The 18,583-nt window shown below is 41.8% G+C and overlaps 1 protein-coding gene across 1 annotated transcript in view; it reads left to right on the forward strand.

The window, feature by feature from the left end:
* LOC122554744 (volume-regulated anion channel subunit LRRC8B-like) overlaps positions 1 to 18,583 on the forward strand; it is a 33,680-nt gene that overhangs the window by 3,470 nt on the left and 11,627 nt on the right. Inside the window, exon 2 of the mRNA XM_043700121.1 lies at positions 13,583 to 15,691. Coding sequence (XP_043556056.1) covers positions 13,592 to 15,691 — 2,100 coding nt within the window. The 5' untranslated portion in view covers positions 13,583 to 13,591. The remainder of the gene's footprint in view (positions 1 to 13,582; positions 15,692 to 18,583) is intronic.

Consider the following 18,583-nt stretch of genomic DNA (forward strand, 5'->3'; position numbering starts at 1 on the left):
GTTAACCCTGTATTCCGCATTCTTATTTATCCTTCCAAAATGGACAACCTCACACTTGACAGGGTTGAACTCCACCTGCCACTCCTCAGCCCAGCTCTGCACCTAAGTCCCTTTGCAGCCAACAACAGCCCTCCTCACTATCCATAACTCCACCAATCTTCGTATCGTCTGCAAATTTACTGACCCACCCTTCAACTTCCTCTTCCAAGTCATTAATAAAAATTACAAGCAGCAGAGGACCCAGAACTGATCCCTGCGGAACTCCACTTGTAACTGGGCTCCAAGCTGATAGTACTGGTGTATCTTTTTTTTTAGATTACTTACAGTGTGGAAACAGGCCCTTCGGCCCAACAAGTCCACCCTTCAACTTCCTCTTCCAAGTCATTAATAAAAATTACAAGCAGCAGAGGACCCAGAACTGATCCCTGCGTAACTCCACTTGTAACTGGGCTCCAGGCTGATAGTACTGGTGTATCTTGTTAGAGGTAAGTTTGGGAGACTGAGAGGGCAAACAAATGGTGGGCTACAGTCACCACAGAAAGAACAGGTTCTGCCACAAAAATGGCTGTCGGGAGTCTTCAGCAGGATTCATTGTTGCTGCAAAGATGGGTATGAGCATGGCCCAGAATTAGATTTGAGGTCTCGTCCCAACAATGAGGAAGACATGCTGGCATTGGTTGATTAACAGAGGGGAAGGGGCAGTTCATTACTTTGCAACAACAAATTGTAGACATCCTGCACTGGGAGTAACCTTGCCTCAATGCCTAGGAATCAGCAACAAGATTTGGGAGGCAATGAATTTAGTGGTATTATTGCTGGACTGGTAACCAAGAGACCCAGGTAATGGTCTGGAGATCCAGGTTCAAGTCCCCCATATGGTGGAATTTGAATACAATAAATATCTAGAATTAGGAGTCTAATGATGACCATTGTTGATTGTTAGCAAAACTCACTTGGTTCACTAATGTCCTTTAGGGAAGGAAATTACCATCCTTACCTGGTCTGTCCTACATGTGACTCCACACCCGCAGAAATGTGGTAGACTCTTGACTGCCTCCTGGGCAATTAGGAATGGGCAATAAATACTGGCCTAGCCAACGATACTCTCATTCTGTGAATGAAAAAAGAGCAAGAACTTGAAATTTACAGATCTCCTCTAAGACACAAAGAAAGGCGTTTGCACTGATTATGGGGTGGATTGTTGGGTGTTCATTTAGGTTTGACAGGAACCTTCTAGAATTTTTCCCAATGTTGTTAAACTTACTTTAAGATAGCAGCCACTGTCACTGAGGCAGCTGAACCTGATCTAGTCACATTCACCTTGGACCCTTTTCTGTGAATGGACTGGCTTGTAGTTTACTGGTGTAGCTTGTCTAAGTGTTGTCTAGGTGTATAAACAGTGTTCCCTCTATACTTCCAACTACAGTAGATGGAAGAATGGGACTGACCACAGGGAAGAGGTCAGCCATATTACTCCTGACATGTTGGAAAACCAGAAAAGTGGGAGGGGAAGAAAGAGTTTTCTGTGACTAATTTAGTTTTCTCAGGATTTCTAAAGGGAAGTGCAAGTTTCTGTCATGAAAGGGATAGGGAAGGAGGCACCAAGCTCCCGTCAGTCAAAGAAACAGGACGTATTCACTGTTTAAATCTAAGCTGATGTCAGTGGATCCCGTCGCTATGTTTAGTTTCACATCAGATACTTATAACACAGTGATGTCACAATGAATCTGACATCAGGGTGAATGGATCGATTGCTGAAGCTCCAGAACTCTAACATCATCTAAAACTAATCCTGAAGACACTGAGGTTGGGAGAGTAGGGGATGTTCATTTGAAACCATGATGGCCATTGTTTCAACCCCCCCAGGTCGAATATATGTTGTAGAGTTTCGAAGGATGTTTTGTGCTTGCTGTTTTGGATTGTAATCTCTACCGCCACGATGCAGAGAGGCTTTTGATTCAATCCACTGCTGAAAAATGTCACTATGAGGTCCATGAATAGTACCTACAACACCCTGGCTGATGATGGAACCATTCCATAAAAAGTAAACAGCCTTGATTTTCTAATCTCTTCATATTCTAAACTATTCTTCAGGTAAGGCTGCTTGAGGATTCATCAATTGTGTGCTATATTAAGACTTTCTTTGATGGGCAGGCAGATGTTGAAGTACAAGTTATGGTTCATGTCAGTTTTATTAATCCTGGCAAGCCACAATGCTTAAGACAGAGGAGTGAGTGTTGTCATGTTGTCACATCAATGCCACTTGTAGTCTTTTACTTTTTCTATTATTTCCTCCTGCAGGATTATAGAAATAATGCATTGTCAGTGAAATGATGGGAATTAATTGGATGGCAGGCTGCTGCTGGCTTCCACCAATTTAAGTATTTGTCTTGTATTATTTCCAAGAGACAGCCTGTAAATCAGACTTCCCTAAATACATAGAGGTGTTGGAGCAGATCCAATGTCACAAGCCCTCAGCTAATGTTCTGGAGGAAGTGGGTTTAAATCCTGTTGCAGCAACTGATGAAATTTGATGTGAATAGACAATAGACAATAGGTGCAGGAGTAGGCCATTCTGCCCTTCGAGTCTGCACCACCATTCATTATGATCATGGCTGATCATCCTCAATCAGTATCCTGTTCCTGTCTTATTTCCATAACCCTTGATTCCACTATCCTTGAGAGCTCTATCCAACTCTTTCTTAAACGAATCCAGAGACTGGGCCTCCACTGCCTTCTGGGGCAGAGCATTCCACACAGCCACCACTCTCTGGGTGAAGAAGTTTCTCCTCATCTCTGTCCTAAATGGCCTACCCCTTATTTTTAAGCTGTGTCCTCTGGTTCAGGACTCACCCATCAGCGGAAACATGTTTCCTGCCTCCAAAGTGTCCAATCCTTTAATAATCTTATATGTCTCAATCAGATCCCCTCTCAGTCTTCTAAACTCAAGAGTATACAATCCCAGTCGCTCCAATCTTTCAACATAAGATAGTCCTGCCATTCCAGGAATTGACCTCGTGAACCAATGCTGCACTCCCTCAATAGCTAGAATGTCTTTCCTCAAATTTGGAGACCAGAACTGCACACAATATTCTAGGTGCAGTCTCACCAGGGCCCTGTACAGCTGCAGAAGCACCTCTTTGCTTCTATACTCAATCCCTCTTGTTATGAAAGCCAGCATGCTATTAGCTTTCTTCACTACCTGCTGTACTTGCATGCTTACCTCCATTGACTGGTGTACAAGAACACCCAGATCTCTTTGTACTGCCCCTTTACCTAACTTGACTCCATTGAGGTAGTAATCCGCCTTCCTGTTCTTGCCACCAAAGTGGATAACCATACATTTATCCACATTAAACTGCATCTGCCATGCATCTGTTCACTCACCTAACCTGTCCAGGTCACCCTGTAATCTCCTAACATCCTCCTCACATTTCACCCTGCCACCCAGCTTAGTATCATCAGCAAATTTGCTAATGTTATTACTAATACCATCTTCTATATCATTAATATATATTGTAAAAAGCTGTGGTCCCAGCACTGATCCCTGAAGTACCCCACTGGTCACCGCCTGCCATTCCGAAAGGGAGCCGTTTATCACTACTCTTTGTTTCCTGGCAGCCAACCAATTTTCAATCCAAGTCAGTACTTTGCCCCCATACCATGTGCCCTAATTTTGCTCACTAACCTCCTATGTCGGATTTTATCAAAGGCTTTCTGAAAGTCCAGGTACACTACATCCACTGGAATCTCCCTTGTCCATCTTCAGAGTTACATCCTCAAAAAATTCCAGAAGATTAGTCAAGCATGATTTCCCCTTCATAAATCCATGCTGACTCTGACCTATCCTGTTACTGCTATCCAGATGTGTCGTAATTCCATCCTTTATAATTGACTCCAGCATCTTTCCCACTACTGAGGTCAGACAAACTGGCCTATAATTTCCTGCTTTCTCTCTCGCTCCTTACTTAAAAAGTGGTACAACATTAGCCACCCTTCAATCTGCAGGAACTGATCCTGAATCTATCAAACTCTGGAAAATAATCACCAATGCATCCACAATTTCTCGAGCCACCTCTTTCAGTACCCTGGGATGTAGACCATCAGGCCCCAGGGACTTATCAGCCCTCAGACCTAACAGTCCCTCCAACACCAATTCCTGGCAAATATAAATTCCCTTAAGTTCAGGTCCTTCAGCCACTGTTACCTCAGGGAGATTGCTTGTGTCTCCCCCAGTGAACACAGATCTGAAGTACCAATTCAGCTCTTCTGCCATTTCTTTGTTCCCCGTAATATATTTCCCTGTTTCTGTCTTCAAGGGCCCAATTTTAGTCTTAACCATTTTTTTCCCCTTTCACATACCTAAAAAAGCTTTTACTATCCTCCTTTATATTTTTGGCCTGCTTACCTTCGTACTTCATTTTTTCTCTGCGTATTTCCTTCTTAGTAATCCTCTGTTGTTCTTTAAAAGCTTCCCAGTCCTCCGTTTTTCCACTTATCTTTGCTATGTTATACTTTTTCTCTTTTGACTTTATATGCTTCTTAACTTCCCACGTCAGCCACGGCCACCCCTGCCTCCTCATAGGATCTTTCTTCCTTTTTGGAATGAACTGATCCTACATCTTCTGCATTATACCCATAAATATCCACATTGTTCCTCCACTGTCATCCCTGCTAAGGTATTGCACCATTGAACATACAAATCTGGAATTTCATAAAAAACAATTCTAATTTTATTTTTTCTTATTCACTCATGAGACATAGGCATCACTGGCTGGGTCAGCATTTATTGCCTGTCCCCATTTGCCCTTGAGAAGGTTATGGTGAGCTGCCTTCTTGAACCGCTGCAGCCCATGGTAACTGTGGAAGCACTATTATACAAAGCCATCTGGTTCGTGAATGCCCTTTCTTAAGGGAAGGGAGTCGGCCATGCTTACCTGGTCTGGCCTACACATGACTCCAGGCCCACAGCAATTTGGTTGACTTAAGGCAATTAGGGATCAGTATTAACCAATGGCATTTACATCCTACAAATAAAACAAAATGCATGTCTTAATCCCCATTGGGTTCACAAGGTGAAATCTTGGGTTCACAGGCTTCAAGGCAGCAATGGGTTGCCATAGAGCTTGGACTGATTTCTGACAGCTGTATTAAGCTGTCAAAGGCTTTCCTTTTATTTTTATTTGTGGACATGGTCTTAATGACACAGCAACAGGTTTTAGTCCAACATGTTTATTTGGAAGTACTAGCTTTCGGAGAGCTGCTCCTTCATCAGGTGGTTGATGGAGGATCAGTGCTCCGAAAGCTAGTATTTCCAACTATACCTGTTGGACTATAACCTGGTGTTGTGTGATTTTTAATTTTGTCCACCCCAGTCCAACATTGGCATCTCCACATCATGGTCTTAATGGACAGTTCTCTGAAGTCTGATTGCTTCTGTGAGACAATTCCCATCATAGGTCAGAGGATTTGTTTATTTCTGGAGAAACACTGCTTTTTCATCAAAACCTCTCACACTTTACTTTGTAACCCTCTTCAAGAGGTAACGGTCCAGTACCACTTCCTCTGGCTCAACATCTCCTCTTAGTTTTCACTCAAGAGGTCCCACAAAGCCAGAGCGAAGAAAATGGGATCAGACTGGGAGAAAGTTTGGGACATCACTGCTCTAAATAAAATGATTGATAGCATGCCAAACCAACTCTGTTGGTGGCAATCTTGCCTCTGGCTCTGAAGAGTTTTGATTCACGCTACACCCTTGGAATTTGGGCATTAGTCCTGCATGATGCCTGTGTGTTACACTGAAGTAACTGTATTATAACAGTTAAAAGACAGTATACATAACAGCTCAGACATATAAATAAAACAGATCTACAAGAGGAATAGTGTCACTGATTAGTATGCTTCTTTTGACCACCACTTTAAAAAGATTAATATTATTCATCTCATTACTTCTTGATGGATCAAATTGATAAAATGTGTTCAAAAGCCTATTCTTTTAAAAGTTATTCTTTTTCAGGAAGCAGACAATTCTGACTAGGCCAGTGTTTCTTGCTCACGCTTAATTATCCTTGAGTAGGTGGTAGCGAGCTGTCTTCTTGAACCGATTCTGTCCATTTGGTGAAGGTAGACACACAATGCCTTTAGGGAGGGCATTCCAGGATTTTAATTCAGTGACAATAAAGGAACAGCGACACATTTCCAAGTCAGGACAGTGTTTGGCCTGGAGGGAAACCAACAGTTTGTGTTATTTCCCTGAATCAGATGCCCTTGTCTTTCTCGATGGGGAGTGGTTCCTGGTTTAGATGGGATTGTCTAAAGAGGCTATAAAATTGCTGCAGTGCATCTTGTTGATAGCACACATTGTGACCACTGTGCATTGATGCTGGAGGGAACAAAGGTTTAACTTGATGAACAAGGTGTCTATAAGCAGGCTGCTTTGTCTCAGATGGTCCTGATCTTCTTGAGTATTGTTGTAGTTACACACATCTAGGCATGTACTGAGTATTCCATCACAAGCAGGTCAGAATTTAGGAATCCTGCAGCAAGTAACTCATGTCCTGATTTCACCTTGTAAGGTGATGGATGGGCTTTGGGAAGTCAGGATGAGTTACTTGCTGCAGGATTCCTAAATTCTGACCTGCTTGTGCAGTTGTGATATGTTACTGATTAGATTCCCTACAGTATGGAAACAGGCCCTTCCGCCCAACATGTCCACACCGACCCTTCAAAGAGTAACCCACCCAGACCCATTCCCCTACCCTATATTTATTCCTGACTAATGCACTTAACCCTATGGGCAATTTATCATGGCCAATTCACCTAACCTGCACATCTTTGTATTGTGGGAAGAAACCGGAGCACCCAGGGGAAAGCCATGCAGATATGGGCAGAATGTGCAAACTCCACACAAACAGTCGCCCAAGGCAGGAATTAAACCCAGGTCCCTGGCGTTGTGAGGGAGCAGTGCTAACCACTGAGCCACTGTGCTGCCCATGTATTATATGACTGGTCCAGTTCAGTTTCTGGTCAATAGTAACCTAAAAATGTTGATTGTGGGAATTCAGTGTTGCCATTGAATTTCATGGAGCAATGGTTAGATTCTCTCTTGTTCAAGATGGCCGTTGCCTGGCACTTGTGTGATGTAAATGTTACTCACCATTGATTAGGCCGAGCCTGGATATTGTCCAGGTGCTGTACACTGTATAATCATCAGTGAACATCCTCATCTCTGACCTTATGAAGGAAGGACAGTCATTGATGAAGCAGCTGAAGATTTTTAGGCACTCCCCTGAGGAACTCCTGCAGGAACGTCCTGGGATTGTGATGCTTGACCTCCAAACATCACAGTAATGTTCATTTGTGCTGATTATGCAAGTGTGCAAACATACAAAATAAGAATAAAATGCTGCCATTTGGCCCCTTAAGCCTGATCTGCCAATCAATAACATCAAAATTGATCTGTTTGTGTTTCAATTCCACATTCCCATTTATTCTAAATAATCCTTGATGTCCTTGCCGATTAAGAATCTATTTCTTACAGAAAATAGTCAATGGCCCCCACCTCCATTTCCTTCTGAGGCTAACACTGGAGGGTTTCTCCCTAAAGCCAATGAGTCCAGTTTTGCTGGAACACCTCGATGCCACACTCACTCAAATGCTACCTTAATGTCAGGGAGCTTCACGCTCAACTCCCCTCCAGGATTCAGCTGTTTTGCCCAAGTTTGGACTGAGATTGCTAAAAGGTCAGGAGTCAAATGGCCCCGGTGGAACACAGACCAAGGGTTAATGAGCAGGTTATTGCTGAGTTAGTGCTGCTTTTTGCATGATTAAATACCGTTTCCATCACTTTACAGATAGTTGAGAGCAGACAGATAGGGCAATAGTTGGCCTAGTTAGATTTGTCTCATATTTGGTGGGGAGGATAGACCTAGATAGTTTACAACAAAAACATAAATTGAACATTTTCAGGTCCAGTGACCCTTCTTGAGTTCCAAAACCTTAACTCTGCTTTTGCTCCACAGATGCTGCCAGACCTGCTGAGATTCTCCAGTAATTCCTGTTTTGTTTCTGATTTCCAGCATTTATAGTGCTTTGGTTTTTTTTAAGGTAATTTTGAATATTGTTGAGCAGATGCCAGTGTTGCTGCTGTACAGCAACAGTTTGGCTTTGGGAAAAGCTGGTCTTGGAGCTGACATCCTCAATACAAAGGGTAAAATATTGACAGGCATATCATCTGGATATCAGGTGGAGTGAATTGAATTGGCTGAGATTGGCATCTGTGATGCTGTGGATCTTGTGGAGTGTGCTCCTCCAGTGAGCTGTTTAAGTATCCACCATCAATCACTGTTGGATGTGTCAGGAGTGCACAGCTTCGATCTGATGCAAATACAGATAATGCTGAAGTAATTCAGCAGGTCTTACAGCATCTCTGGAGAAAGAGAAGCAACAAAGCCCAAGTCAAACTCAAGGAACATCAACCTTATTAATGTTTCGAGTCCAATATGACTGAAATATTAACACTGTTTCTCTCTCCACAGATGCTGTCAGACCTGCTGAGTTTCTCCAGCATTTTTGATATTTGATTCAGATTTGCAGCATCCATAGTATTTTACTTTTATTAGATCTGATGTATTGGTTGGAAATTGAACAACTTATTGTCATTCAAAGCACCACTTTCAGTCTCCTAACTCACCCTCTTCCTTAAGATTTATCCCATTGATGTAGCTTGAAATTGTCCTAATCTGCACATGTGGCTTAGTGCCAAGTTTTGCCTGATAATGGTCCTCTGAAGTGTTTTATTATGTTAAAGGCACCATATAAATACAGGTTGTTGCTGTAGCCATATTTGCCAACAGAACAACAATCTCAGAGCCCAGAAATATGACTTGATGCATTGTAATTGTCAAGAGTCAACCACATTGCTGTAGGTCAGAAGTCACATTTCGGCAAGGCCAGGGAGCGACTGCAGTTTTCATTCCCTGAAGGACATTAATTGAGCAGATGGGTTTTCTGACAATTAGAGTCATAGAGTCATAGAGATGTACAGCACGGAAACAGAGCTTCGGTCCAACTCATCTGTGCTGACCAGCTATCCCAACCTAATCTAATCCCATTTGCCAGCACTTGGCCCATATCCCTCCAAACCCTTCCTATTCATATACCCATCCAAATGCCTCTTAAATGTTGCAATTGTACCAGCCTCCACCACTTCCTCTGGCAGCTCATTCCATACACGTACCACCCTCTGCGTGAAAATGTTGCCCCTTAAATCCCTTTTATATCTTTTTCCTCTACCTTAAACCTAAGATCTTTAGTTCTGGACTCCCCCACCCCAGGGAAAAGACCTTGTCGATTTGTCCTGTCCATACCTCTCCGACACTCCAGGGAAAACAGCTCCAGTTTTTGCAGCCTCTCCTTTAGCTCAAATCCTCCAACCTTGGCAAGACCCATGTAAATCTTTTCTGAACCCTTTCAAGTTTCACAACATTCTTCCAATAGGAAGGAGACCAGAATTGCATGCAACATTCCAAAAGTTACCTAACCAATATCCTGTACTGCCTCAACTTGATCTCCCAACTCCTGTACTCAATGGTCTGACCAATAAAGGAAAGCGTACTAAATGCCTTCTTCACTATCCTATCTACCTGCGACTCCACTTTCAAGGAACTATGAACCTGCACTCCAAGGTCTCTTTGTTCAGGAACACTCCCTATGACCTTACCATTAAGTGTATATGTCCTTCTCTGATTTGCTTTTCCAAAATGCAACATGTCGCATTTATCTAAATTAAACTCCACCTGCTACTCCTCAGCCCTTTGGCCCATCTGATCAAGATCCCGTAGTACTCTGAAGTAACCCTCTTTGCTGTCCATCACACCTCCAATTTTGGTGTCATCTGCAAATTTACTAACTATACCTCCTATGTTCACATATAAATCATTTATATAAATGATGAAAAGAAGTGAACTTAGCACCGATCCTTGTGGCACTCCACTGGCCACAGGTCTCCAGTCTGAAAAGCAACCCTCCACCACCACCTTCTGTCTTCTACTTTTGAGCCAGTTCTGAATCAAATTGGCTAGTTCTCCCCGTATTCCATGATATTTAACCTTGCTAAACAGTCTCCCATGAGGATCCTGGTCTAACGCCTTACTGAAGTCCGTATGGATCACATCCACCACTCTGCCCTCATTAATCCTCTTTGTTACTTCTTCAAAAAAACTCAAACAAGTTCATGAGATATGATATCCCATGCACAAAGCCATGCTAACTATCCCTAATCAGTCTTTAACTTTCCAAATACATGTACATCCTGTCCCTCAGGATTCCTTCCAACAACTTGCCTACCACCAATGTCAGGCTCACTGGTCTATAGTTCCCTGGCTTTTCCATACCACCTTTCTTAAACAGTGGTATCACATTAGCCAACCTCCAGTCTTCCGGCATCTCACCTGTGACTATCGATGAATTGGCAGTAGATGTTTTATTCATTCATAGGATGAGGGCATCTCCAGTTAGGCCAGCATTTATTGCCCATCACTAATTGCCCACATTGCTTTTGGTCTGGGTCTGGAGTCATGCTTGGGTCAGGCCAGTTAATGATGGCAGATTTCCTTCCCGAAAGGACATTAGTGAATCAGATGGGTCTTTCCAACAATCAGAATGATTTCATGGTCATCAGTAGATTCTTAATTTCAAATCCTTTTTATTGAATTCAGAATTCACCATCTGCCATGGTGGGATTTGAACCTGGGAACCCAGAACATTAATTAAGTTTTTGAGTTAGTAATCTAGTAATAATGCCACTAGACCATTACCTCCCCATACATAAGCTGATTATTTTGAATCATAGAATCCCTACAGCGCAGGAAGTCTGCACTGACCCTCCAAAGAGCATCCCACCCAAACCCAGCTCCCTATCCTATCTCCATAACACCCTCGTTCAGCTTGGCCAATCCACTACACATCTTTGGACTGTAGAAGGAAACCGGAGCACCCAGGGGAAACCCATGCAGACACAGCAAGAACGTGCAAACTCCACACAGTCAGTCACCTAAGGCTGGAATCAAACTAGGAACCCTGGCACTGAGAGGCAGTATAGCTAACTACTTTGCCACTTTATTGTAGGTACATAGTTACCATTAAGTTAACCTTTTTCCTTATTCCACGTTCTTGAACTAGAGGACATGATCTTAAAATTAGGGCCAGACCATTTAGGGAGATGTTAGGAAGCACTTCTATAAACAAAGGGTGGTAGTGGTTACAGAAACATTTTTGTTAAGCAAAGATATTAAGGAATATATGCCAAGGACAGGTATATGGAGTTGGACACAGATCAGCCATGATCTCATTGAATGGTGTAACAGGCTCAAAGGCTGAATGGAATCCTCCTGTTCTCTATTTTTATTGAATCCAACATTGTCCGGGAGGCCAAGTAGCAAATGTGGATGCACTGAGCTACTTCCCACTGGCAGGTAGACCACCAATGGTACTGGCACGAGTCTATAATGGTTTTAAATTTTCTGGACAGACTTCCAGTCACCACTGACAATATCTGACGTGGAAAGATCTGGTCCTGTCAAAACTGAAACAGCTGGTGGTAATGGGGGAAACATAAGGGCCGTCACAATCAGAATTGAAACCTTTATGGACCTGGAGAGACTAGATCACAGTAGAGGGATGCATATTACTATGGGGAGCAAGAGTGATTGTCCCGAGCAAAGGTCACTACCAGAAACAGGCTGCACTCCAACATTACATGGCCACCATCAATAACCTCAGCAGCAACATCTTGAGTAGATTGGGGATTGGGGGAGATTGTGCTGGTCACACTCTTGGATTTGGCAACTCTTCCCTCTGTTCCGCTGAAGAGCTTCTGGAATCCTCAGCTATTAAATCTAGACAGCTGCCTTCATTTGAAGCATGTGGTCTCTTTATAATATTGGAAAACTGACCTACCTCTCCAACCCTGTCCTGTTAAACTGGGATGTTGGTGCCTTTGTGGTGAACAGTGGTCTGCAGTTTCTCTTTTCTTTCTGTTTAATTGCTCTGCGACACTTCACCCCCCTCCTCCCATGACTGTGCCTCTGGTTTCACTGGGTGGGGTGGGACCGAGTTGTTGGGTGTTGCAGTTGTGGTTACAATTCCACTCCACATTTTTCTCTTCTGAGAGTGTTAAGAGTTAAAATCATGATGGTTGCAATAGATTATACAGCAGCTTATGAAAAACAACCCCCATTCACCCCACACCGCTCCTCTCTCCCAATCCTACTGACAGTCAAAGGTTCCTGAATTTAATTCCATTCTGGACTTAGATTGGCAATTATTTAGATTTTTCTTTCTGCCGACATACTCAGACATACTGATTTTCAATAAAGGGTTTGACAGCTTTAGCCACAATCTTCACATAATTTCTTCATGTCAATTTTACTGCAATTTTGCATTCCAAGCAACTCTCCATTATCCTATGATTTCTGAAACTTTGTTCTTATAATTCCATACTTGACCTTCTTAAGGATTCTCCAAAATCCACGTGAAAATTATGGACTGTTGCCACCTAGCCCAATCTCTCTCTCTCAATATCCACCTCAACCTCCTCATCAACTTTAATCATATCAAATTAGTTACCTAATTTTAATGCTCACACTTAACTAAAACTATTCCCAACCTTAGCTAAACCCTGTTATTCTAACCCTAAACTTATTTCCAACCTAACCCTAATTTTAAATTTAACTTGAAACCTTATCATAACCTTTATCCCAATCCTAACTGAAACTCTCCCCTTAAGTTCAACCTAACCATTCTAATTTTAACTTTTATACAGTACTAACCGTATCCAACTTGACCACTATCAAAATTCTAATCTTAACTTGAGAGTAATCTTTGAATATGTTACCAGGGTTTGGAAAACTTAACTTGACAAAAGTGAAAATGTTTTCCCTGAAGAATTAATTAAGTATCAATTATGCATTTAGTTTGATAAATGCAAGGCGCAAAGAATTTAGTTCTTGTGCGTTTTAAATGTTGTCTTCCTAAAATATGCAGTTTGGGAATTTGAAAAAAAACTCAACATGATTCTTGATATTGTCTAAGATAACAACAAATGTAATTAAATGTTTGAATGTTTAGTAAATGTTTAAAATTATAGTTAACCTCAGTCAATTAAAACCAGTTTTTGTTCTTTTCACCAAGTGACCACAGTGAGAAGTGATCAATTAATTTAAAGAAAAATTTAAATATCCTTTTGTAAAGGATAGGCTTCCCTTCAAACAAATGCGTGAAATCTTTCGAGCCTGTGTAATTCCTGTTTGAAGCTGCTATATTTCCTTCTTTCTTCTAAATATGGCTCATATGGAAATTGTTTTTGAGACAAACGTCATTTGGAGTTAGCATTGCAGCTCAGGAATGATAAGAAATCTCCCAAAAAGAGAGATCTAATCAATCAAACCACATCATCTGAACTATCGTGTTCGTAATAAGTCAACATTTTACCACTGGTTTAAGAGGCTGCAAGGTGTAAACTCAAGATATTGAGCCAATCTCTATTTCCATCGGCTTTTTCTTTTCTGCTTTTGCTTTACAGGCTACAGGGATGCTTACAGTGACCGAGTTCAAATGGTTGACAGATCCTCAGACGGCCTATCGCATTTTAAAGCCATGGTGGGATGTTTTCAGTCATTACATCTGCATGGTGATGCTTCTGATTTCTCTGCTAGGGGGAACACTCCAAATTGCTCAGAACAAAATGCTATGTCTTCCCTGCAAGGTAATTGTCAACAACATTTGCAAGGCCCCCTGGGAGAATAATACTAGCAGTACGGCAAATAAAACTCCTGCTCTAAATGGGATAAAAAATTTTCTCGACAGGCAGCAGTACGCATACATCGATGCTGTGTGTTATGAAAAGCAGCTTCATTGGTTTTCCAAGTTCTTCCCCTACCTGGTGCTCTGGCAGACTCTGCTTCTTTTGATTTGCAGCAACTTCTGGTTCAAGTACCCCAGCACTAGCTCAAGGCTTGAGCACTTCATCACCATCCTCCACAAGTGCTTTGACTCTCCGTGGACAACGCGTGCTCTGTCTGAGGCAGTTGAGATCAGTGGGGAGAAGCACCCTTACCGCAAAGCCAAAGAAGCTTCCAAACCTTCTTTCTCTGCCACGAACTTTGAATCAAAATTGTTGACCAGCAGAGTGGAGCCCAACGTGACTGATGCCAATGAAAAGACTATCCTGGATCGAAAGGAAGGGGAGCAGGCAAAAGCTATCTTTGAAAAGGTGAAGAAGTTCAAAGCACACGTTGAAGAAAAGGATATTATCTACAAGTTGTACATGAGACAGATTATTCTCAAAGTCATTCTATTCATTTTTATCATTTCATATATCCCCTATTATATTATTGAGATGAACTTTGATATCAATTGCAACATTGACATACAGATGTTCACAGGATATCAACAATATCAATGTGTCCATTCCTTGGCAACTATATTCAAACTCTTAGCATCTTTTTATGCAATACTGGTTGTGATACATGGATCTCTTAGTGTCTATAGTCTATATTGGATGCTCAGACGCTCACTGAAGAAATATTCTTTTGAAACTGTTCGTGAGGAAAGTAGCTACAGAGACATTCCGGATATTAGAAATGACTTTGCCTTCATTCTTCACTTATCAGACCAGTATGATCCACTGTATTCAAAGCGATTCTCAGTCTTCCTTTCAGAGGTCAGTGAAAACAAGTTGAAACAGATTAACCTTAACCTGGAGTGGACGACAGAGAGGTTAAGGCATAAACTGCAGAAAAACTCTCAGGACAAGACAGAGCTTTATTTGTTCATGTTAAGTGGACTCCCAGATGCTGTATTTGAGTTAAAAGAACTTGAAGTTCTTAAACTAGATCTTCTAACTGAAGCCAAATTCCAAACAGCCATGTCTCAGCTTACGAACCTTAAAGAGTTGCACCTTTACCACACATCAACCACTGTGGACCCACAGGCACTGAATTGTTTATCTGAAAATCTGCAAACATTGCACATCAAGTTTACTGACATGGAGAAAGCCCCACGCTGGATATTTAGCCTAAAGAACTTGTCAGAACTTCATTTAACTGGCAACTTAAAAATGGAAAAGAATCACTTTGCGTCTTTAAGTGGACTGGAGAATCTAAAGAATCTAAAAGTTCTCTACTTGAAAAATAGCCTTTCTCACATTCCGGCAGTAGTAACTGGCTCAGGGCTCCTCTTACACAAACTGTCCATTGATAATGAAGGTACCAAACTAACTGTGTTCAATACCTTGAAGAATATGATAAACCTCACAAACCTTGAACTTCTTAACTGTGACCTAGAGCGCATTCCGCATTCTATTTTTAGCTTGTACAATTTACGTGAAATTGATTTGAAAGGAAACAGACTTAAGACAATAGAAGAAATTATTAGTTTCCAGCATCTGAAATGGCTTTCTTGCCTTAAGCTTTGGCACAATGCTATTGCATATATACCTGTTCAAATTGGGACACTGGCAAATCTGGAACAACTGTACCTCAACAATAACAGAATTGAAAGTATACCCCCACAACTTTTTTTATGTCACAAACTACGACTTCTGGATGTCAGCAATAATCACCTAATTGCTATTGGTGATGAGATCAGCAAACTGAGTCATCTACAATATCTTAACGTATCCAACAATAATGTAAGTGAATTTGTCCAGTTATTGCTAAAAGAACTGTATTATACAATAATGTAACTTCATTTATTTGAAAATCTGCACCTTCTGTTTGCAATTTAACTAATTGAATCCATTTCATCATTTCTAATTCTTAAAGCTGGATGATTTTGTTTTGCTGCTTACAGTAGATAGGTTAGATTTACTCATGACCTTTTTTCCAGGATCTTGCATTCAAGTTCCTCTCTAGAGATTTAGGCACAGAATCTCAGCTACTGCATTACCAAGGGACTGCTGCATTGTTTGAAGTGCTGTTTTCAGGGGAATGTGAAAAGGCATGAAGCTGTCGGAGTCCAAGTAGGCCATTCAGCCCATTGAGTCTGCTCAGCCATTCAATGAGCTCATGTCTGCTCTGATTATCAAGAACTTCTCTTTCCTGCCTCTCGCCATAACCCTTGATTCCTTTACACAGAGTCACAGAGTCATACAGACTCTATGGATCATGGGAACAGACCCTTGGGTCCAATTCATCCATGCTGACCAAGTTTCCTAAACTAAACTATTTCCATTTATCTGCATTTGCCATATTGGTCTAACCTATTCCTATTCATGTACCTGTCCAAATATCTGTTAAATTTTGTAACTGTACCTGCACCTACCACTTCCGCTGGCAGTTCATTCCATACACACATCACCCTCTGTATTTAAACACTGCCCCTCAGGTCCTTTTTAAATCTTTCCCCTTTCAGCTTAACCCTATGCTGTCTGGTTATGAACTCCCACACGTTAGAGAAAAGACCTTTGCTATCACTTTATCAATGTTGCTCATGATTTTATAAATCTCTATAAGGTCACACCTCAATCTCTCATGCTCTAGCAACAAGAATCCCAGCCTAATGGCAAATGGGACTAGATCAATTTAGGATATTTGATCAGCATAGATGAGTTGGACCAAAGGGTCTGTTTCTATGCTGTACATCTCTATGACTCTATGATTCTATCCCGCCTCTCCTTATAACTTAAACCCTCTATTCTTTCCAATTCAATAATATTCTACCTACAGCAGGGTGACCAGAGCTGTACACAGTATTCCCGAAGTGGCCTCACCAATGTCCTGTACACCATGACATCCCAACTCCTGTTGTCAATTCACTGACCAATGAAGACCAGTGCATCAAACTCTTTATCACCATCCTGTCTACCTGTGATGCTATTTTCAAGGGTCTATTCATCTGCAACCTGTGCTAACAACACTCCCCAGGACCCTACCATTAACTAACTAAGTTTTGTCCTGGTTTGCATTACCAAAATGAAACACCTCATATTTGTCTAAATTATTATATTCATCTGCCACTCATTGTAAGCTTAGATTACCTTCTTCACTGTGCACTATACCACCAATTTTGGTGTCATCCACAACCTTATGAACCACGCTTCCTATATTCTCATCCAAATTGTTTATATAAATGATAAAAAGCAGTGGACCCAGCATCATTTGCTGTGGACACTGCTGGTCACAGATATCCAGTCAGAGAAACAACCCTCTACCACCACCCTCTGTCTCCTACTGTCAAGCCAATTTTGTATAAGATTGGCTAGCTCTGCCTGGATCCCATGTGTTCTAACTTTCCTCACCAGTCTACCATGTGGAACCTTGTCAAAGGCCTTGCTAAAGTCCATGTAGACAATGTCGACTGCTCCACCCTCATTTATCCTCCTCCAAAAAACTAATCAGGTTTGTGAGACATGATTTCCCATATGCAAAACCTTGCTGACTATTCCTAATCACTCTCCGATAGCATGTAAGGTCTGTCTTTCAGAATCCCCTCCAACAACTTACCCACCACTGACATCAGATCTTACTCAGGATTGGCTTCTGACCTCATTTGTGTTATCATTAAGACAACAAATTCCTTTCTTCATACATCAATTAATTTAATCTGTGTCTAATCACAACTGCAGCTGAAACCGTCATTAATAGAATCCTTATAGTGCAGATCGAGTCTGCAATGACCCTCTCAACAGCATCCCACCCCGACCCTGCTCCCTGTAACCTCATATTTACTGTAGCCAATCCACCTAACCGACAGATCTTGAGACTGTGGGAGAAACCCTCATAGACATTGGGAGAACGTGCAAACTCCACACAGACAGTCACCCAAGGCTGAAATTGAACCTGGATCTTTGGAGCTGTGAGGCAGCGGTGCTAACCACTGAGCCACCCATGCCTTTGTTAACTCTCCACTCAAATATTCTCATGCTTCATTGGCTGGTCTCCCACATTCTACCCTTAAGACCATTAAATTTATTTGAAGATTCACTGAGCATGACTCAGCTGGTACCAAGTCCCATTACCCATCACCGCTACATTTAGAACACAAAACATTAAACAATACAGCGCAGAACAAGCGCTTCAGCCCTCGGTGTTGCACAGACCTGTGAACTAATCTAAGCCCATCTCCCAACACTATCCCATCATCATCCATATGCTTTTCCAAGGATTACTTAAATGCCCCTAATGTGACTGAGTTAACCACATTGGCAGGTAGGGCATACCATACTCTTACCACTCTCTGGGTAAAGAACTTGATTCTGACATCTGTCTTAAATCTATCACCTCTCAATTTGCAGCTACACCCCCTTATACAAGCTGACGTCATCATCCTAGGAAAAAACACTCTCACTGTCTACACTATCCAATCCTCTGATCATCTTGTATTCTCTATTAAATCCTTTCTTAGCTTTCTTCTCTCCAATAAGAACAGACCCAAGTTCCTCAGCCTTTCCTCATAAGACCTTCCCTCCAGACCAGGCAACATCCTGGTAAATCTCCTCTGCACTTTTTCTAATGCTTCCACATCCTTCCTGCAATGGAGCAACCAGAACTGTACAAAATATTCCAAGTGAGGCCGCACTAGC

This window comes from Chiloscyllium plagiosum, chromosome 11, assembly GCF_004010195.1.
Source record: "Chiloscyllium plagiosum isolate BGI_BamShark_2017 chromosome 11, ASM401019v2, whole genome shotgun sequence".
In the NCBI taxonomy this organism is placed as follows: domain Eukaryota; kingdom Metazoa; phylum Chordata; class Chondrichthyes; order Orectolobiformes; family Hemiscylliidae; genus Chiloscyllium; species Chiloscyllium plagiosum.